At 39.1% G+C, this 23,509-nt stretch overlaps 1 protein-coding gene across 7 annotated transcripts in view; it reads right to left on the minus strand.

The window, feature by feature from the left end:
• The window catches only part of DIP2 (disco-interacting protein 2), a 520,124-nt gene that overhangs the window by 80,359 nt on the left and 416,256 nt on the right, over positions 1 to 23,509 (minus strand). For all 7 annotated transcript variants that reach the window (XM_071670477.1, XM_071670476.1, XM_071670474.1 and 4 more), the window contains 3 exons: positions 17,204 to 17,332; positions 16,773 to 17,022; positions 12,005 to 12,084 (listed from right to left, as the gene is read on the minus strand). In XM_071670477.1, the coding sequence (XP_071526578.1) occupies positions 12,005 to 12,084; positions 16,773 to 17,022; positions 17,204 to 17,332 (459 nt within the window). The remainder of the gene's footprint in view (positions 1 to 12,004; positions 12,085 to 16,772; positions 17,023 to 17,203; positions 17,333 to 23,509) is intronic.

A 23,509-nucleotide genomic window follows, 5' to 3' on the forward strand; every position in this document is an offset into this window, starting at 1 on the left:
TAGATATCAAAAATATTAAGAAAAAAAGATTTCCCCAATGTCACAAGATGAAGCATAAGTTGATACAGCGTACCCTAATTCTGAAGTGTCTTAAGTCTGAAATGCCTAAAGTCAAAGCTTTGTAACTCGAGGCGTGGTACTTGTAGTGATTATCCTGATTTCTGTTATTGTGATAAGATGATTTTAAGAACAGCAGTAAAGCATCAGAAAACTGGAAAAAACTGGGAAGTGTAGGAAAAATGAAATCATAAATGTTAAAAATGGACTGTAAAACTACATAGTTTGCCACACTTAGCCTACACGTGTGAAACATGGCCATCAAAAAGAGCATAAAGTTCTTGGATTTAGGCTACTGTAAGTAGCTATTTAGGAAGTGCCAGCAGATTCAACAGAAGAGATGGAGTAAGTCTGAAATGTACAAATATGTGATGTAAGACAAAAGGAAAGATAGGGAAAGTGGTGTCAAAGAGTGATTAAGTGAAATAAAGTAACTTGAAGTGGCTTAGCCATGTGGATAATATGCATAATACTAGGTTGGTAAAGTGGATTAAATGAAATACCTTAAAGTGGTTTAGCCTTGTGGAAAGTATGCGTAATAACGGGTTGGTAAAGAAAAGAAAATATCAGTGAGGAAGGACACAGAAAGAGGAAATAAAAGCAAGCTGGGAATATATGGAGAAGAAAATCTCTGTGGGTGAGTGGGACGAAGCATGCTAAGGAAGTGTGTTGGAATTGGGCATTCTAGTGATTTTTCTTACATGGCTACCTCTTAGGAGGCAGTTCCTGAGGTACCAGAGATACAATGTAAGACAGGTTGGTTGGAGTATGAGTCTGAATGGAGAGAACCTGGGTGAAGTGGAGTGTTTTGGATACCTGGAAGTGGATATGGTAGTATATGGAACCATGGGAGCTGAAGTGAGTCATGAGGTGGACAAGGAGGCTTACAGTCTTGGTGCTCCGAAGAGTATGTGGAAAGAGAAGTCACTTCTGTGAGGGAAAAGATGGGTATGTTTGATGGTATAGTAGTCCTAAAAGGTGTAGTACAGTTGCAAGGCATGGGCCTTAGATTAAAAAGCACTGAGGAAAGTAGACATGTTGGAAATGATATGTTTGGGGGCAATATATGGTGTGAGGAGGATTGATCAAATGAGAAATGATTAAGATAAAAGTGTGGGAGTAAGAACACATATGAGAGAGCTCAAGATGGTGTGCTGAAATGGACGAGACACATGGAGAGGCTGCATGAGGAGAGGATGACTAAGCAGGTATACATGTTAGAAGTGGAGGAAACAAGAAGTAGGAAACTGAGGTGGTGGTGGAAGGATGGACTGAAAGATGCTTTGAGTGATCAAGGCCTTAACATGCAGGAGGCTTTGAGGCATGCATGGAATAAACAGAATTGGAAGTATGAAGTATACAAGGGACGACATGCTGTCAATGGGTTGAACCAGGGAATATAAAGTGGTCAGGACACCATGAAAAGATCTGTGGGGTTTGACTGTGGATAGACGGCTTTGGTTTCAGTGCAATATACATGAAACCTAGAGAGTGGATGTGAGCAAATGTGGCCATTCTTTGTTCCTGAGAGAGAGAGAGAGAGAGAGAGAGAGAGAGAGAGAGAGAGAGAGAGAGAGAGAGAGAGAGAGAGAGAAGAGAGGGAGAGAGAGAGAGAGAGAGAGAGAGAGAGACAGACAGAGAGAGCAAGGAAAGTGGACAGAGAAATCAGTAAGGTGGTTAAGACAGGCTGTGAGACAGCAGTCAATTGGATATGAAAGTTGTAAAGTTGTGTTGCTGCACAGAAAAGTGGTGATGTGTCAGAAGACTGGGTTCCAACAGCATCCGTTCACCTATAAAATGGTAGGCAAAGCAAAAATCTAATCTAAGAATTCTAAAGGAATGGTCTTCCCTGTAAAGTTAACAAAGGATAGAGCAGGCTTGTGCCTGATCATATTTAAGGAATCCAATGAAGGTGAGAGCATACAGGATTTCTGAATATAAGAGAGGGTGTGTAGACCAATCATCACACCTGGCAGGTAGCAAAGGCTAAAACAATGAAAAAAGTATAAGGCATTTACGATTTTGATATTGCATATAATGCCATGTGGGACTGTGCACTGTAGAGGAGACAAGTCTATGGACTGTGTAACCGCATACAGGAAGAATGCAATACCTGTTAATGCTGGAATCTGTCTGCTGCCCTTATGCCAGTACCTGTAGCAGAAATTTGAAAGGTACTTTTTTGCCTGGTCAAGGTCATGTAAAGGTCACTTAGGATTATATATGATATTCTTTTTAAAGGAGATCACGAAAACTTCTTCCATTTTAATGCAAGGAAAAAAAAAGTAAAGCTTAAGTCTTACTTCCTTGTTCATGAATATTGTCTGGTGTTTTTCCAATAAAGTCTAGATTAAGGAAGATTCTGAAGTGTGTAAGAGATGGTTATGAAGCATTGGTAATTTCTCACCAAAAAAGCCCAACAAAAAAAACAATCATGGAACTCTCCTGGACTCTCAAGTCAAAGTGTACAGCAACGCAAGTTTGAATGTCAAATGTGTCCATAACATTACTCTTTAAATCTGTATACATTCTCTTTTCGTAAAAAAGTTATGTGACATACTCAGTTTAATGCTGATTATATTGACATCTCAGCAACAAATCTGAAATATGACTCTTGACAAGCATAGTAAAGCTTTTGAAAATTGTCTTCATAATCTTACATGAGTATCCCACCGATGAATATTTTTTCAAACTCATTTGCCAATTCCCATCTTAGTAAGGTAGTGTCAGGAACTAACACAAATGGCCTTGTTTGGTCACATCATCACTCTAACTGTAATACATCAAAAACAGAGCCCTCTGATATTTTCATATAGCAGGGGGGGTCAGCCCAATGACATTCCATACAGCTACAATTTACTCAATTCCATGGATGCCTCTCACCTTCCTGAATGTTAAGGCTCCAATGCCTCAAGATCTCTTTCACACCATCCTTCCATTTCCTTCTTGGTGTACCCACATGGACTAGCCCTGCCATCATAGTAAAATCTTGTTGTTATATATAAGTATTCCTCCTTCCCCTCCACTTTTAACACATACAGGTAAATATAAGTATTCCTCTTTCCTCTCCACTTCTAACACATAGATCCTCTTTGTTAGTCTTCAGTCATTCTCTCCACATTTCCAAACCGTTTCAGCATACCCTCATCAGCTCTCTCAATCAGTTTGTGCTTACTACCTAACCATGCTCTTACAGTCATTCCTTACAGGGTCTACCCACCTCACACCAGACTGTCCTCATGCATTTCATTTCCAATAGGTCCAACCTCTTCTGCTCTTTTGCATTCAGGGCCCAAGACTCATATCCATAAAACACCATCAGAACTACCATGCCTTTAAACTTACTAACTTTACCCAAACAGAAAATGACCACCCATTCCACATACTTCTTGATGCACCTAAGTTCTTAGTCCCTATTCCAACCTATGGTTCACTTCACCTTTTAGCGTTCCATTTACTGTAATGTTCACTCCCGGGTACCTAAAGTACTCCACTTCCTCCAAGTTTCCCCTATTCAAATTTTCATCAAAGCATCCAGTCCTACTCCCTGGTTAGTTGATAAATTGGCTATCTGGCCTATGCTAGGGTGTATACAGTCCTGGCAATAAAAAAAAAATTTGCATGATAGGGCCCACACCAGTATTTTTCATTTGTTTTTATCATAACCCCAAAACATGACTCTGACATGTCAATAAATAATGGAGTAGCTCATGTACATTGGTGGGGAGGGGAGGACCCCCTGGGTAATAACAAGTGGGGGTCAGTCCGCCTGGAGGTATTATGGTGGGTGAGTGTTGTTCCCCTTACATCTGCTTTTTCACCCTACCCATGTGTGCTGTGTGGTGGGTTTGTTCTGCAATGCTTGGCTCTAAGAACTTGTCTAAAGAGAACATTGCTGCAAAGATGGACAAAGCGCTTTGTTGCCAGTGGCGGCACTGACATTCCTACCCAGAAGAAATAGCCTGGATGACCTTGTATCACTTCCCAATGCACTCTGAAGATTATCCAACGTCAAGTAGACAAGAATCCACATATTCAGCATGATAGTTAAAGGAAGACAACCCTAAGCTACTTGGTCATGTGTCTGTATGTACTATTCATAGCTGGCTTCATGATAACTTGAAACTGTAGAGGTGTATGCCTCGCAAGAAACTGCTTCTGACAGGTCATCAGCACCAGAATAGACTCGCATTTGCCAAAAGGTATTTGCAATGGGATGACAAAAAGTGGAAGAAAGTGTTGTGATCTGGAAGCTACATTTGATGTTACTGGCAGCTATAGAGGCAAAGTGAACCAGTGGCCAGATAGTGACCCGTATGACCCTAAGTTCATTCAAGCAACAGTAAAATTTCCAGATTCACTAATGGTTTGGGGGCTTTTGGCTATTATAGTGTTGGAAGTCTTCTGTTTTTACCTCAAGATGTGACTATGAATCAGAATCGATACTTGGAGCTGTTGTGTGAAGAATTACCTGACTGTTTTCAGAAGACTGGTTGTGATATCTTTATGCAAGATGGTGCATCGTGCCACAATGCTAAATTATGTGACTGGTTTGCAATTTGTGGTGTGACATACATTCAGGCCTGGCCTGGTAACTCACCTGACTTCAACCCTATTGAGAACCTGTGGATGACTATAAAGCCACAGTTGCGTGGATGGGATACATCCAGCATTCTAAAGCTCCAAGCCAACTTTGACCCCACATACCTTCAGCATCTTGCAGTATCCGTTTCCAAGCACCTTCAGGATTGTGCTAAGGCCAAGGGATGTCATACGAAGTACTAATGGGGGTTGAGTACCTGTTTCATCTTGCTTGTTGATATTTTCATATATTGCATCACACTGTTAGTAGTGCCTGCCAATTTTTCTGCCAGGACTGTATATATACATACCAGGGCATGTGAAATGTCTGGGGCAAACCATGGAAAGGTCTGTGTAGGGCCAGGATGTGGATAAGGAGCTGTGGTTTCGGTGAATTGCACATGACAGCTAGAGACTGAGGGTGAACGAATGTGGCCTTTTTTGCCTGTTTTCCTGGTGCTACCTTGCTGAGGCAGGGGGTAGCAATGCTGTTTCCTGTGGGGTGGGGTAGCACCAGGAATGGATGAAGGCAAGGAAGTATCAATATGTACATGTGTATATATGTATATGTCTGTGTATATGTATTTATATGCGTATATGTTGATATGTATATGTATGTATGTATATGTACGTGTATGAGCATTTATGTATACATATGTGTATATAAGTGGATGGGCCATTCTTCGTCTCTTTCCTGGCGCTACCTCACTGACACAGGAAACAGTGATTAAGTATAATGATAATTATATTTATTTATTATACTTTGTCGCTGTCTCCCGTGTTAGCAAGGAAGCGCGAGGAAACAGACGAAAGAATGCCCCAACCCACCCACATACACATGTATATATGTACACGTCCACACGTGCATATACAGATACCTGTACATATTCATACTTGCTGCCTTCATCCATTTCCATCGCCACCCCACCACACATGAAATGGCACCCCCTCCCCCACACGTGCAAGGTAGCACTAGGAAAAGACAACAACGGCCACATTAGTTCACACTCAGTCTCTGGCTGTCATGTGTAATGCATTGAAACCATATATATTGTTGCAAAAGGTCACAGTGGTGTGCATGATCTAGTATATGAATATAACCAGGAGGAAAATGAATCATATTAAGTTCCCATGTGCACTTTCGTGTAATGATCACATTGTCAGGGGAGATACATGAATGAGATAGATGATGCAGAACAGTCAACTGATATACGAGGTACAGACATAGATAAGACACCATCGGTAAACAAGCATCACCAGATGGTGGTGTTTGGGTCTGGCATCAAGCATGTCATCAAATTCTTATGTAGAGAGGAAAAGGAACTTTTTAAAAACTTTGCCTATGACAAAGCTATCAAGTTTGTATAGATCTTAACTAATATCAATGTTACAATTCTTTGTGTATTCAACAACAGACAATCCAATGACATTTTTCATGGTAAAGGAGTTACAATAACTCCTTTACCACGAGAAGTATCATTAAATCTTCTAACAAGTATACAAAGAATTACAATAATAACATTTGTGAAGGTCTATACAAACTTAATGGCTTTGTCACAGGCAAAATATGTAAACAGTTCCTGATGGCACCTTAACTACATCTCATTCTTGTATCTCCCCTGACAATGTGATCATCACACAAAAGTGCAAATGGGAACTTATCATGTTTCATTTTCCTCATTGTTATATGCATATACTAGATGATGCACACCTTCGTGATCTCTTGCAACATAGGCAAGAGTTTCCTGCCCTAAAACCATGATACTTGGTTATACAGACAGTTCAATTCCATAAATTCTGTCAGTTTGCCTCTTAAGACTCTTTCGAAGATCTTAATAATGCTTTGCTTCCACCTTTGTGGAGCAAGGCAAAGCGAGTCAGTTTCAGAATCAAAGGAAAGATGCCAGAATCTAGAATTTTTCTCCAGAGGGTATCTAAAACTTGTATTACACACGCTTTGCATTTCTTTTTGAAAAAGAAATTCCAAAATTGGGCCTGGAGCCGAGTGCAAGGGCATGTTCTCAACTCTCAAGATCCTGTTTTGAGGTGGAGACATCTCCTATGTGCAAACTTTAGAAGTTCTTGTTTAGGAAGAAGTCTGCTGGGTCATTTATCTTTAATGTGTGTTTTGGCTCATTGAATACTGATTCATTCTGCCATTTTATAATCTTATTTACACAATGAATAATAAACATGCTTCACACTTTTATCATAAACAGTTTGCCATACCCTTATGGCGCCATTTCACACCTCATCAAAATCACAAACCAAGCCTAAACACATCCCACAAAGGCACTGGAAGCAATATAACCACACTTTTCACCAAAAATCACAGACTTTATTAAGCAAAGCAACACATTCAAGCAAAACCACTCTCAATCAGCAGGGACCATAAAGAAGAGTCAAACTCTAAACAATACCATCAATAACCTAATAACTGAAAAAAGACAACAAACTGGCTCACAATCCTTGACACTATTGACACAAAACCAACAGCAACTGACTCTGGAGAACAGTAAAGAAAATTTACACATCCAATACAAGACAAGGCACTTTCATCACAAAAAACAATATCTCTTCTCCCAAAGAACACAACCATGCTTCATATCCACAGACATTCAAAGCACAATCAAGAACTTAAAGAATTCCCCTGCAACCGCATCTGATAACATTTGAAACTTCCTACGACAAATTTTGCAAAAAAATTACATCCAAGCAATGAAAGATATCTTTAACTACTGGTTACATAAGAAAATTCCAAACATTTGAAGCTCCTACTCACTACTGTCATTAACTCCTTGAAAAATGATCCAAAAAACATCAAGCAAGATGTTCCTCTCTCACCCATACAGCACAGCTTTAGCCAAAGCACTTCCCCACTAAACTGCAAATGGACCTCATGCAACACATCCTAAATTCACTCAACCAAACATAAACCCCAGTTCACATGGTACTTGTGGCAACAGATATTATCAAAGTATTTGACACTGTTCCTCAATAAATCGATGTAAAGGATGCTTGACATCACCTTCACCAAAAATGAAAAAAAAAAGCAGTTGAACAATTTACTGCTGGCCAACACACTAAAGTCAGTCACAAAGGCTTCACTTCCAAAACGCTTAACTCTACAGCAGAGTTCCCCAAGGAGCACTTCTCAATCCAACCTTCTTTCATTTCTTCCTACACAATCTCTCAATACCTCCTCCACACCACACTGTAAAACTTCTTTCATAAGCAGATGACCTCATGGTTACACCACATCACCCACTGAAAAAAACAATGCCTCATTCATAACAAATTGTCTGCATCCCCAAAGAAATCTCTGTCACCCTTTTAACTCTAGACAGATAACACTCCAGCCTACAACCACCCCTAAGAACTCTAAATGGTTGATCACTTTCACCTAAAAGAATTTGAAACTTGCTGGGTATCACTTATGACATACATGACATTTACTCCCCACAACACAAGCATCAACACTAAAGTCCAAATCAGCCCCCATCACTTATATGGTCAGAGACATCATGACAAACAATACAAAACCTTATGCTAAATGCTACTAAATAAAAAGAAATTATGGTTAAAAGATAGGAGAACTGAAACTTTCTAAACAAGATGTTGGTGTATTTCTTATTCTGTATAAATTTCATTATCTACAATTTGGCCTCATTCAGTGAATCATACTTAAGCTTATTATCATATTAAAAACTACTAGGAAGGGCTCCTAAATTCTTGGAGCCTGCAGGAGCCAGTGGTTTTTAAATCACTTTTGGAGTGCTTGCCGAATTACAAGTGATAGAAATAAGTTTGTGGTCATATGACCCTAAAGGGGCAAAAGCAGTGTAAGCACAATGAGATAGTTCAGAGGTAAAAAAGGGGTTGATTGTGTGTTGGGAGGGAGGTCTAGACAATCAGGAACTTGTGCTGGGGGATTAATTTTCTGTTCCAGACTGTTATGGAGGGAAAAAGAAAGAGCCTCAACTCCACCAGGATTGCTCCAGGTAGAGGCTAACCATTCCATTTTGTACAAAGAAATCTATATCACAAAGAATCCCTGCATGCGAATGGGAAAAGAGCAATGTGCTGTGGCACAAGTTAAATGATCAATGTAATGTACATTGTTGAATCTGGGATAAATATATGAAACAAAAGTTGGTATTGGGTGTTTGTGGTTACTATGTGGTTCCATGCACCCAGTGATTGATCCAAGGGCCTTGTTTTGTGTGGTTTGCAATTTTGTCGTTTACTTTCAATGGGGTAGATGATCAGGCAGGTGTGACATAGTTTAGGGTGAAGCACATGAAATGTTTGTGGAGGAGACTAAGGGATTCTTTTCCTTGTCCAAAACTGAGGGCATTTTGCTTAGTTTGTTTACGACCTTTGTGTTGATGTTCGTTGTATGGGAAGTAAATGTAATGTGCATCATATGTGATACTTAGTATAGATGGAGGTTACATAAGCGGAAGTCACTGACCATTCAAAGTTATGAGAGGGTGAAGCTGGATACGTGTCTCGCTAGGGTTAACAGTGCAATGGATGGTTTTTGTGTGGTTGCAGATAATTTGTTTTGGGTGAGCCAATGTTCTAATAGAATGAAATAATGATGCATGAATGAAGTTATCTGAAAAGTGTCAGGATGTTAAGATGTAGTTTTGAGGTCATCTATAGGTCATGCATTATTTTAGTTTGTTAATTTGGATGTGATAAATGCAGGGCACTCGGAGTAGGTGTCCTACACCGTGAGAAATATTCATCTTACCTCTTACCTTTTACCTTTCCTGATTATAGAAACTATACTTGTCTATTGATGATACAGCACTGGTGGCATTAGTGGATGACAGAGTTTAGAATAGTGTGCGAGAGGAGGAAGTTGAAAGTAAATGTGAATAAAAGCAAGGTTATTAAGTTTAACAGGGTAGAGGGACAAGTTAGGTGGGGTGTGAATTTGAATGAAGACACTTTGGAGGAAGTGAAGTGTTTCAGATACTTGGGAGTGGACACAGCATTACAGGAAACTATGAAGGTGAAGAGGCAAAGATTCTGGAAGTATGGAAGAATGTGTGGAAAGAGAGATCATTATCTAGGATGGCAAAAACAGGTGTCTAAGGGAATAGTAGTCCCGGTATATCTGAGGGTATAGTCGTCCAAACAATGTTGTATGGATGCGGGACATTGAATTATACATGAGGATAGCTGGTGGAGGGTAACACAGACTGGGAATTGGAATTCAGTAGCCAGGAACCAAGGCTTTGTGTTGATAAGTTCTCTGCGAAATCTACACTGAAGGAGTACAGAAAGGGTGCATAGACTGTCTGTATCTGTACTACCAGAAAGCATTTGATGCTGTACCACAAAGGTGGCTGATTAAGAAGCAATCACCAAGGAGGAATAAGTAGGGAAATTCTATCAAAGGGAGGAAACAAAGGACTTATGTCCTAAGAACCTTTTGCAAATAGGTTGAGGAGACCAGCAAAGTGCCACAGAGTTTGGCTCTAGGACCACTATTCTTTCTTGATCTATATTAATGACTTGCTTGCAGCTATGGAATCCCACCTAAATAAGTTTGCAGATGATGTAAAGGTTATAGAGGAAGTGAAAAGTGAGGAAGATTGTATCAGCTTCCTTGGTGATCTAAAGAGACTCCAAGTTGGTCCAAAACATGATTGATGAGCAAATTAAAAGTAATTAAAAGTCATGAGGATGGGACAAAGTGAAACATGGCTTCAATATGATTATTACCATGCAGGAAATAAGCTTCAGGATTCAGTGTCTGAGAAGGACTTGGGAGCAGGCATCATCCCTAACCTGTTGCTAAAGTTCCATATTAGGAGAGTAGTAAAGAAGAAAAACTATCTGCTGACAAAAATCAGAATAGCTTTTATCTATTTAGCAAGTTATTCATATCCTACATAAGGGTAAATCTAAAATATGCTTCTCAGGTATGGTTACCATAACCAAAAAAGCAAAAAGAGCTCACAAAGAAGGTCCACCAACAAAGATGGTACCAGAATTATGAGAATTAAGCTACTGGGAAAGGCTGGAGGCTTTAAATTCACTGACACTGGAAGAAGGAAGATTGAGGGGTGACCTGTTCACAACATTTAAGTCTTAAAACAGATCAACAAAAGGACAGTGGACATTTCTTTGAGACGTAAGGATGGAGTAACCAGATGACATAACATAAAATTAAGTAAGGAACTTGTAAATAAAGATGCAAAGAAATACTTTCATAGTATAAGAGTGGTGGGTAAATGGATTATATTGAGTGAGCAAACAGTTAACACAGTGAGCAAACATAAACAGAAGAGGCTGTATGACAGTAGAGAATGTTCAAGGGATGGGTCCCCACAAGTGTAAAACTCCCCCACTACACAGCACAAATAGGTATTATGAGTCACTACCTGCCATGATCTGCTAAATGGTGATATTATTCCTCACATCAAAACCTTCAACTAAAGCACTAAATCATGATCATTATCATATACATGACCAATATTGAATGACAAGTGCCAGAAAAAAGTCATAGATAACACATGTAGAGAAAATGATGAGAAGACGTACTTGAAAAAAAGATTTGCAAAGGTAACATGAGGGTTACAGTGCCAGTATGACTCATGCTGCATGTGTCACTTTTACTTATATCATTACTATATATACATCTTTTTCACTACATTCTTATACTTTCACATGACTACCGAGTAGTATTTCATCATATCAACACGATTAAAATACAAAATCAAGAAGGCATAGGTCAAATGTGCAACATAAATATAAATATCTTAAATTGGATGCCTTTGTGATCTATACACTTCAAATAAAGACTGTTTGAAAATCATGACAAATTTGCACTAAATCACAGCAGACTCAAAATTTACATTTACATAAACTACAGTCAACATTAGCCACATGGATAGCTTATTAATAATTCATAATTCCCTAGTCAACAATCAAACCCACAACATTCTTTTTCATTTTCAAAGTAAAAGATACACATGACTCCTAGGCATGGGTTGGATGATCTGTACGAGAACAAGCTACTGAAGCAGTCTAAAATCTTTATTCAATGTACCACAATTTCAGTACTATGAGTTCTGAAAAAAGAATAACTAAACAATATTTTATCATTACCTCCCCTCCCATACACAAGGGGTGAATTAATAGAAAATCTTTTTTTAGAAATGGGGTCCCCAACCCTAATCCTGTATTCTAGTAAAGGGGAGGATTGCTCTATTCCCTGATGAAGACTTACTGTCCTCTCTTCTTACTAACTAAAACTGGTGTACTAACAGCTATCTATTCCATTCTTATTATAAATTTCACATTAATGTATTGAATTTGGTAAATCAACAAAATAGAAAATACTCACATGAGGTAATATTGCGCATTAGATCTGTAACTTCAGTCATTTCTCGTCTTCTGCGTTCCTCTTCACCACCATTACTAAGGCTGTTATGAAAAGAAGACTCATTTTAGCTTTTCCTTACTAATGCTTATTGATCATATCAAAAGATCAGCTAAATTATGCTTCTGGAAGAGATGCATTTTTTATTCCATATCTCCAGAAACTGAAAAAAAAAAAAAAAAAATACAAAGTAGTTCCTTACTTTGAGGGATAAAAGTCATAAGGTAATCTATTGAAGAGAAATTTGAAAACATAAGTACTAAACAATAAAAAATACCAATAACCAGAAAAAGTCAAACAAAATTTTCCCTATGGAGAGAGAGAGAGAGAGAGAGAGAGAGAGAGAGAGAGAGAGAGAGAGAGAGAGAGAGAGAGAGGGGGGGGGGGGGGGGGGAATGCATAGATACACAGATTAGCAAAAGAGAGAGAGATTACACAGGCCACCGAAGGTCCAAGAGAGGTGGTCTTGCCATAACACTGCTGAAAAAATAGGCAGTCCCCTTAATGGCAGTAAATGCTCCTTACTATGCTTTCTTTTACTTTGCTCTGATGTCTGATATCATTATCAATAAGAATATTGAGGCTAACACCACTCCCTGTGGTACCCCAGATAGGATCATCTTTCTCCTCAGACACAGTTTCATTTGTTGCTACAGACGACCCCCGACTTACAATGTTTCAACTTTACAATGGTGCGATAATGATACACATTCAGTAGAAACTGTACTTTGAATTAGAATTATGGTCTTTTCCCAGGCTAGCGATATGCGGTACGATACTCTCTGGTGATGCTGTGCAGCGGCAGCAAGCCACAGCTTCCTGTCAGCCATCCATGTAATCACGTGTGTAAACAAACGTTACTCTACAGTGTACTTTGTTGCCGAAGTTTTTCTATTTTGTGTTGTGTGTTTTTGCTTCCCATCATGTCTACAAAACATCCATTTGCATCTTTTGCCTTTGGTGAGTACCCATATAACCTTTTTTTATGACAGAATTCAATAAATTACAAGAGATATTCAACACTGTATCATAAAATAGGCTTTGTGTTAGATGATTTTGTCCAACTGAAGGGTAATGTAAGTGTTCTGAGAACGTTTAAGGTAGGCTAGGCTAGGCTATGATGTTCGGTAGGTTAGATGTGCAATGTTAACTGTATTTTTGACTTAAAATATTTCAACTTACGATTCATTTATCGGAACATAACCCTACCATAACTCAAGGTGCATCGCACTTTAAACTTTCTATCAGAAACTCTAATTCATCTTCCTATCTCACCTTTGGGGTTATGCTTAACTACTTTCTCTTGCAAAATCTGTGGCTTACTTTGTCACATGCTTTAACAAAGACATGAAGAACAGTCTGTTCTTCTTTCTTGGAATAAAATTTTGTTTATGTCTTTGTAGTGAATTAATAAAGGGTCTGTGTATTTTCTCTAAGCAAAAGTTGATGCTGGCCTTTGTTTATGTACTTCTTCTTGATTAGATAGTTTAAATACATCCTTTATCATTCTTTCAAAGTTTTATCACATCTAAAGTCAAGCTAACAGGTCAAAGAAACAGAGTACATACCTATCTATGGGTACCTATGAAGATATTTAGCCATATTGGCAGGGCTAGTGCAAAGCGTTCACCACATCTCTTGCTTAATTAACAAGACAATTCTTCACACAACTGCTACCTGCATGACATAATTATCTATTCTTTCTGGTTCATCTGGGAATGATTTCAACTGTCAAGTATTCTTTTCAATGTTTCTGTAGTTATTTCATAAGTTTTTCATTATACCTGGCAGCACACCAACAAATCATTCTAGCTCCTAGTTGGGCTGCTGTATATTTTAGAGTGATCTATTTTCAGTAAATTCCTTGGTGTTCATGAAAACTTATCAACTCTGTATCTTCTGCGTTGAGAGGCTTTTAGGATTAAAACATTTCCCTTTATACCTTCAATATATTGCTATGCATAGTTTACCACAAATCTCCGTTTCCCTCTTTCTAACTTATGTACTTGAGGTTCTTTCAGCCTTTCTTGCCAGTCCATACATTCCATCCCCGTAATTTTACTCATGAAGTGCTTCTGGATTCTTTCTTATTACTTCCTTCGTTTCATTGGTGACTATATAACATAGCATGATTCAATTCTGTTTCTTAACAAAAACATTAAATTTCTCATCCTATCTCCTGTAGAGAAAGTTCTGTCATACTACACATACCATAAAACTTGATAGAAATATCTTCGGAATATATTCCCTGAAATCTTGTTTCTCATTCATAATGACAAACAAATCATACATTTGTTCCACTTTTTATCAGTATCTTTATTTGGTATAATTCATGTGCTCCTCCTCATTCCATAACTTTTTTCTTCAAACCTATCTTCATCAAATCCCATCAGGTCCACTACATGTTAGCAAAATATTCTCTAGATGTCAACTTTAATGTAACAAAACCATAGCCCTATATGCACAACCAGGTCCCACTGACCTTTCTGTGGTTTCCTCCTGCTGCTTCATATGCCTTGGTTCAATCAACTGACAAAACATTATCCCCCTGTATACTACATCACACCAATTCCCTCAATACATTGCATGCCTTTCGCAATTCTGCATGTTCAGACTCCTTCCTTCTGTCTCCAATATGGCCTCTACATTCTCTTAGTCCTCATCCATTTCAGCCCATCATCTTCAGTTCTTTCACCCATGCTCTTTTAATTGCCACAACTCTTTCACCTCATCATTACTTAACTTGATCAACCCTCCTCACACCACATATTATTCTCAAAAATTTAATTTTCAACTCATACATCCTCCTCCACAAATTCTTATCTATAGCCCATGCCTTGAAACCATAAAACATTGCTGGACTACTTTAAGTTCAAATATACACATTTTTTGCCCTCCAAGATAGTGATCCTTTTCCACACATTCCTCAATGCTCCCCAAACATTTGCCCCTTCACCCATCCTGTGACTCACCTCTGCTTCCATAGTTCCATTCACTGATATGTACACTACCAGGTATCTAAAACACCTCACTTACTCCAAATTTTATCCATTGAAACACACCCCAACTACCCTCTCTCTGGGCACTGCTAAACCTAATAACCTTACTTTTATTCACATTAATTCTCAACTTCCTCTTTTCACACATTCTCCCAAACTCAGACACTACCTTCAACAGTTTCTCACTCAAATCTGCCACCAGAGCCATTTTACCAGCAAACAACAACAGACTCACTTCCCAAGCCCCCTCCACCCCTACAGACTTCATATCTGCCTCTCTCTCCAACACCCTTGCATTTACCTCCCTCATCACCCCCCCCCCCCCAAAAAAAAAAAAAGCCATGGTGACAACACATCCCTCCCACAAACCCAACCTTTCCATGTGCCACTGCCCCTACTCTCTACTTCCTCACACACACACACATCTTACATTCTTATCAAAAACCTCTCTGCCTTTGTACAATGGCACTATGCATGCACTCCACCAACCCTCAGGCACCTCACAATGATCCATACAAAGAATGAATATCCTTACCAACCAATCAACAACACAGTCATCCCCTTTCTTAATACATATATTATACCTCGAGATTGGGGAGAGAGAAAACTTCCCACATACTTACTGCATATCACAGAAGGCAACTTAAAGGGGAGGGAGAGGAGCTGGAAATTCTCCCCTCCCATTTTTACTTTTCAAAAAAAAGAAAAAAAAAAAAAAAAACAGAGAAGGAGGCCAAGTAAGTATATTCCCTCTAGGGCTCAATTCTCTGTTCTTAACGCTACCTTGCTAACGCAGGAAATAGCGAATATGCACTTTCATTTTTACCCTTGACAGCATGTTGAACACAGTACACCATACTGTTCCAATTCACTCTATCTCATACATGCTTTTCACCCTCCTACATGTTTAGGACCCAATCACTCAAAATCTTTTCACTCTATCTTTCTATCACCACTTTGGTCTCACCATTCTCTGTATTTCCTCCACTTCTGACACATATATCCTCTTTTTCAACTTTTCCTCACTTATTCTTTCCATACATCCAAACCATTTCAGCACATCTCTTCAGCTCTCTCAACCAAAAACAGATGGAGAACAGTCTCTCTCCCACTGCTGCACATGCAGACCTTAACAATGATAATACAAACACATATACCAACAGTAAAAAAGAAAAAAAAAGGCAAATTCAGTCCAGAAATCAACTCCAATGAAAATGTTTAATAGGTACAAATGCCCAAAGCATCATTACAAAATGGGATGAACTTATATCCTATTCAGTTACAAAAAAAACAAATATTAATGAAATCTCAGAAATGTGGGTAAACTCTAAGAATTAACACGACTGCCAAGTTAGCAATCCCAGATACAAACTATATATGAAAGATCATAGAAATAGAAAGATCATATCTTGATATTACTGACAAGTTCAAAAGTAACAATTATGTTAAATTTCATCATCTAAGAAATGTGTATCTACATTCTGAAATTTTACCACATTCAGTTATAAAAACAATGGAATAACAGATGACAACATTAGTGCCTAAGACAGTGAACCTATCTAAATATTTAAGCTCTTCAGCACTTTCTGAAGATAAGCTAACAATTGCCTAATACTGCTTTAATTGTATTAAGAAAGGAACCATCAACAGTAAAAAAGAGTACTGTGCATCACTTTATAGGAAGCAACTAATTTCTTTCACAGTGAAATATAGACACAGCAGTAGTTCTTCACCTGTGTGGTGGTATGGGTGGTAGAGGTTGTTGCTGTTTGGGCGGGACTGGGTGTGGTGGTGGAGTGTGGTGACTACTGCCTGAGCTGCTGGCTGGTGTTCCTCCCCCACTACCATGTACAGGAACTTGTGGTGGAGGTAACAACAGTGGTGTCCGGGGTACCTCCGGAGTGCCTTGTGACCCGCTGTGACCCCCACTACTTCCTAAACTTCCCTCTGCTGTCACACTGTCTTCATCACTGTCTTCTGAATCTGAAAACATTAAAAATTACTCATTAATGAGTAAAGTAAAAAAAAAAGAAATCAAGCACATTCTAAAATACTGTATACATATACTCAAATACTTTATAATACCATATTGAGATAAAAAAATTTCAATACAAAATTGATGGAACGAATTATGCAACAAAGAATAATGATGACTGATCCTTACCAGAATCTCTGTGATGTCTATCTGGGGATCTTGCTGTCATAACAGATGATCGTTTGGATGGTAAAGGGAGGTTCTTGGGACGTGACTGGTACTGTGCCAAGGCTTCCTTGACTGCTTCCTGACGTACCTCTGTGAAATGAAAGAACACTAAATGCTTGAAACAACCCTAAGTAATCTCTAATACATTCTAAAATATGTAGAAATGGAAAAGGTTGTAAAGCTCTCAACTGAAAACAACTATCTATCTGCTATTCTGTAAGTCTTATTTCTGACATCAATTAATTTCACCAGAGTTTTTCACTTTGATATCTTTGTTTCAACAAAGTTACAAGAGCTCTCAAAGATATATATAGGAAAGACAATCTAAAAATCTTTAGTCAAAGCTCATACTATGAAACTGTACTCAAAATGTTCAAAATTCTTCAACTCTAAAGAAATAGTACTAATCATGAATGCATTAAGACAACCAAAACACTAATCACAAATACAGTAGATACAAATGACAACTAATTATTTCAAAGCAACAAATGCACAGTAAATAGGGGTTTAGATAAGGTGGGATTGGGGGATCCCAGTAAAAGAAATCTCCCCAACAGTCATATTTCGAATTACAGTATCAAAATTCCCTTAAAAGACTGGAGTTAGCCATCAAAAATCATTAATAAGTTCAATATCATGAAAAACAAATTGATTCATCTGCTACTCTTGGATCACACTAGCTATAGTTTCAGCAAGTCTGAACAACCTTCATTTAGCAAGGTTGCTTTCATGACAACTGATCAAATGAAATATTTTTGTCAAAACATGAGACAAGTTACTTTTTGCCATTACACCAATTCTTAATCAAATAATACTTCATCAAATATCAGCACCCAAGTGCTATGATTACCAAGAATTTAATTATTGCACAGATCAATACACCAAGTTAAACAGATTTGCTGAGAAAAAATATATATATTCTATATATATATATATATATATATATATATATATATATATATATATATATATATATATAATGACACTGGGTGAAGAATAGTACTTCAAAACAACAGATGCAAATCTTTATCATGTACGAAAGAGTGCAACATAAAATAATGCTTCAAGGAATAAGTAACAATTGCCCTGTAATTGGTGTGAGGAAATCTCCACAGACCAAATTTCCCAAGTACCCACTAATGAGAGGGAGAGCCTTCCCTAAACTGATTTCTCCTTTAGTTCTGAAAGTTAATATCGTTCAAGAAAGTATCCACAGTGGCTTGCATTTACTTACAGGGGGCTGTTCTTAAATTTTCAAAGTAGGGGCTTTACCTAAGCTGAACAAAGCATGATAAGCTCAGGCCAGGGTGGCTTGGGGGAAAAAAATCTGAAACTCTAAAATACTTCAGGGTTGGTGGATTACACACCCCTTCATAAAGCCTTATAATAAAACAACTAATTATGTTACAAACAAGCTTTAAAACCTCTGGGGATGCGATTCAAGAAAACAAAAATGCCAAAACATTTACCCAAGTCGATTTCTTGGTCAAACCATACTATTATCAATATTTGAAACATGCACATATAACTATAACTTTCTACATCCAATAATATTTAATCTACGAAAAGTATGCTTTGAGAATCATGCCTTTGATAATGACAGCCGCAAAGATATAATTATTCTATCATTGTCTTGTTCACAATGTAGTATGTAGTTCATCCTATGATACCAGCATTCTATACCAGTAACAGCCGTCTTTATATGAGATATCAAATGACATAACTCACCTTCCTACTCACCTGTTATGATATACATGATTAAGTGTTGTGTTAAAGATGACGTCAAACAGCTTACCCATCATTATTTTTCTTAACACCTGTAGTGACATCAAGAACTACAGTAACTAACATGTGATGTCAAACCTGCAACACCTGTCGCCAACTCCATGTGCTGGACACTTTTTTTTTTAATGTATAAATAATTGCAGTAATCACAAGTGACGTTACATTACTTCTCTGAGGTACAAAGCAATGTCTGATGTCCTATTGAGGTTAACTGTGAAACACTGGCAGTATGCTACTTCATCACTGGCACAGAAACATTACAATCTCGAAGCATTCATGAACAATAAAACAAGCACTGGCAGGGCATGTCAACACGACTATGTTTATATACTTACCTGGCATTGATATCTTCCCTCTCTATTCATGGTATCCAACGGCAATAATATTTGAAGTTTGGAGTGAGCTCTGTATGGTTATTGCTCTCTCTCTCTCTCTCTCTCTCTCTCTCTGGAGGCTACACCATAACACCACACTAACTCACCACAACCAATTTTTTCATTCCTCCAATTCTCTACAGTCCAGATGATGCGTTTGACTGCCCTGCACTTATGGACTCAGCTAGGTAAAAGTTCTAAATACATATGCTGGAGTAAAACATCGCAAAGCCTAACATCCAACGGACTCCAAGAAAAAAAAATAAAAAAGAAGTACCCTACCACCTAGAGGATATGATGACCCTAGCGGCGGAAGGATCACCAACGTGCGTCACGCACTATGACTACCCTTTTCATCCTAACAGATTACAATCTGACACAACACACCTAGTTTTCGACACAGAGCAGACATGAAAATCCCGTATGGAATTCCCAGTATCATTCAATGATATCCGAGCTTAAACCAACTCCGTTACACTCAAGAAACTTTTCGTTGACCACGAGTGCTGTCCAAATTGTGTATGATTCAGAGTTCGTATACTTACATGTACAGTAAGGGCTACTTTCAGACTCATTTCAGCTGAACACACGCATCGTCAACTCCAAAGAACTTTAATAATAAGTTACAGTAATAACCATGAAAACAAACATTTAAAAACATACATGTAAAAAAAACATGGAAGTTATCAGGAATATTTGCTTCGGACCATTTTTTTCATGCCAATTTACATCAAATGACAATTTAAGGCAGTCTTTTTAGACATCTCAGACCAAAGTTTCTAATTGGCACCGATGCAGTTTCTGCAAGCCGTCGCACCCCTGGAAGACCCCAACTGGTTAAGCATCTTAAGGTCGATTCATCCTGAATTTTGCTGCCGTTCACTACCACAACGTGTGGTTAATACCTGATCAAAAGGGGCTCTATTGTCAATGATGTTTCGGAGATGAATTGGATCCAGACTGATTGTGCGCAGATTATATAAGAGGATACCTACAAAATATGTCGAATAGATAATTAGTGTCTGAAATTTACTTGAATGATGTATTAACATGTACCTGTAAGTAACAAAGGTGTGTTAATGTGATAAAAAGGCTGTGAGCTCTAACACCATGCGAGTGGTGGAAGGAGGCCTTCCCTGTTCCAAACGTCTTATCACTTACGGCTTTGGGTATACCGCAAGCCAGCGTCAGGTTTCGCCGAGAAAAAGCAGACGCCAGGAGCCCCCCGCCAGCAAGGCCAACAAGCCGAGCCATGTACAGTCTGCCAGCAGCGACTTGACCCATCAAATTCAATTCAATTTTTCAAAAAGTATACAAATCTAAAACACGCACACAAGGTTTCATTTACCCACATAACTCTCCAAGATTCTTTCGATGTTCTTGATATATCATTGCTCTGGCAATCGCGAAACAGAATTTACGAGCTATTGAAAGAATGACGCGGAGAAAGCGGACAGAAGGAATGGAGTGGAGCCGGCCCTGGTGTGCTGAAGCTTGGACACAAACCGGTTGTGTTTCAGCGGGCAGATTGTATACTAGACGAGAGGCACCACCGTGCCACACTCCTCTACACTATTACCATATTTCGTTTTCCCTGCTATTATGTTAATCATGTACCCTATTTTCTTCATCAGACCTATTAATGATAATGATAATAAATCAAGTAACATTAAAATGCACAACACGATATTTGCTCAGGGGTTCAACGCAAAAGTTAGTGCCATGGCACTTTTCTATTCCTAAATTTTGGGATTTTTTCTTTTTGGCCTAGTTCAGAAGACCTGAATATACTCCATAGCTGTTGAAACATTAAAAAAATCTCCCTAAGTTACTTCTATCATAACGGATTTCCAACTGTTTTGGGAGATATCTATATAGTCTGGGCAACATTAACCTAGGTTTCGGGCTGCTATCTATGTTTAAACAATCATTCAGAGGTAGAAGATATTCTTCCACCATCAAAACACGAAGAAACAGCATGAAACATTCTGAATGAAGTACAGGACATCTTATAAGAGAAGTCGCAGAGCTTACGAAGGCTGATGAGGAAATCAACAAGGGAGAATTCTAGTGATGTCAGCGGGATGATGTCATTCACGAATCGGAAGGAGGCGCGTCATGCCTTCCTACAGAGGACTCGTCCTCTTCCATCTTCAACTGAAATTAACAGGATAAGGAACCTACTCTTGTACGCTCTCGTCCCTTAACTGTTTTCTGCTACTTCACCAAGTGAATTACCACTATCCCACCACCAGAATACTCTAATATCGGAAGCTCAAAACAAAGTACATCAATAAACGTTATATTTAAGTCTACACTATATTCCTTTCTTGCACGAGCTCTTTAACGCCTCTACGACCCTAACAAGGAGACCCAGGCCGCGCTAGTGTTAGGGCAATTCCCGTTAATGAAAACAAGAGTGGCTCAGGGGGGTCGACTCCCACTGCAGTAGGCTGGGTCGTGAACGTTCGCTTGGCAAGGTGATGATGTTATGGGCATGGCATGCGGAGGGTGTCTACATGAATATCAGGATATTTCCTCCTGGTATATGGCTAGGAGAGACTAATATACAACTCACTTAGGTATGGTTAGGTTATATACATACGTACTTATTATATTCTAGCGGAGCACTGTCTTGGGAAGAATTGGCCTTGGGATGAACTCTTCTACAACCGTCTGAATGAGAAGAGGAAATGACCATGGGTGTGGGAGGTGTACAGATGAGGGCAGAGGATTTGGGAGAGCGAGCGATGTGCAAATGAGGATGATAAAACACGAGAGAAAGCGGAAGATGCCTAGATGAGGAGGGGGAAAGGGTCAGACAGTGCAGGAAGTGTTTAACTGAGAAGCGCAAAGAATAAAACGACTGAAGTGTCTTGGTGAGGAAAAGAGGGGATGAGGGAGCACAGGAAGTGTCTGAATGAAAGCAAAGGAAGCGAGACTACAGGGAGAGGAGATGTCTAAGTGAGGACAAAAAAAAAAAAAAATGTAGGAGTGCAATAAACTAAGGACGTGGGAGTAACAGATAGATCTGAGTGGGAGAGATGTCTGACTGGAGAGTAAAGTGTGGGAAGTGCACATGCGTGGAAAACAAGTCTGGGAATGCTGGAGATGCGAAAAAAAAACACGTTCAATCCGTTTCGAAATAATCTATCGCACTGAAGGTACTGTTTCGTAGTTTTAAGAACTATGTCGGTGTGGAGATTGTCAATAGCAAAGGATGAATATAAGCTCGAGGAAGACTGAGTGAGAAACACTGGGTGCACCTGTATGGTCTGGAGTGAGAGTGGACTCTCCTCCCCTCATCATAAACACGGATCACTGACGACATTATCACCAGAGGCTAAGGACTAGATCTCAACACCATAATGCATTTCAATATAATCGTATCTATAAGCAAGGCGGGGTCATGCGTGGAAGGGGGTTGGGGGCAGAGCTCATGCGTTCTGACCCTGACCACAGGGGGTTTTATCTCGCCAGAGAGGGGGTGGCCCAGTCTCATGCTTTGATCCATAGGAGGGTGAATCACAAGTGATAGGCATGATGACCAACAACACAACGACGAAAGAGTGCATGACACGTGTCCACTTCTGCTGTGGGGGCGTGGAGGCGTGCCGTGGACACGTCTCCATGACTCCACGTGGAGATGTGGGGACACGTGTCCATGAGTGTGGAGATGTGGACGCGTGTCCATGAGTATGGAAGTGAAAACGTGTGTTCATGAGTGTGGTGTGGCAAGCTGTCCATGAGTATGTATAATACATGACCAACCTGACTAGCTGGCTATCCCCTACTTGTAGGCCCTCAAAACGAGCCCTTGTACTAGGCATGGTATGGGCCGATGATATATATTCAGCTCTCTCTCAGTGGGCATCCAACCAAGACCCATCACGATGGATGGAACCCTATCTTATTCTATCATTAACGCTACATCGTTTCATAGCTTTCTCTTATCTTGGGTCATCCACGCTCATACATAGGTTATCAACAAGTAAAACTTAACCCTCTCTGTGGAAGACTGGCAGCACTAAGGATGCATTCCCGTGTTGCAGAGAATCGTAACACCGGATGTCAACAGCAAGATGTCTTATAATATATGCCAGTGTAT

Source organism: Panulirus ornatus, chromosome 15 (genome assembly GCF_036320965.1).
Source record: "Panulirus ornatus isolate Po-2019 chromosome 15, ASM3632096v1, whole genome shotgun sequence".
Classification (NCBI taxonomy): domain Eukaryota; kingdom Metazoa; phylum Arthropoda; class Malacostraca; order Decapoda; family Palinuridae; genus Panulirus; species Panulirus ornatus.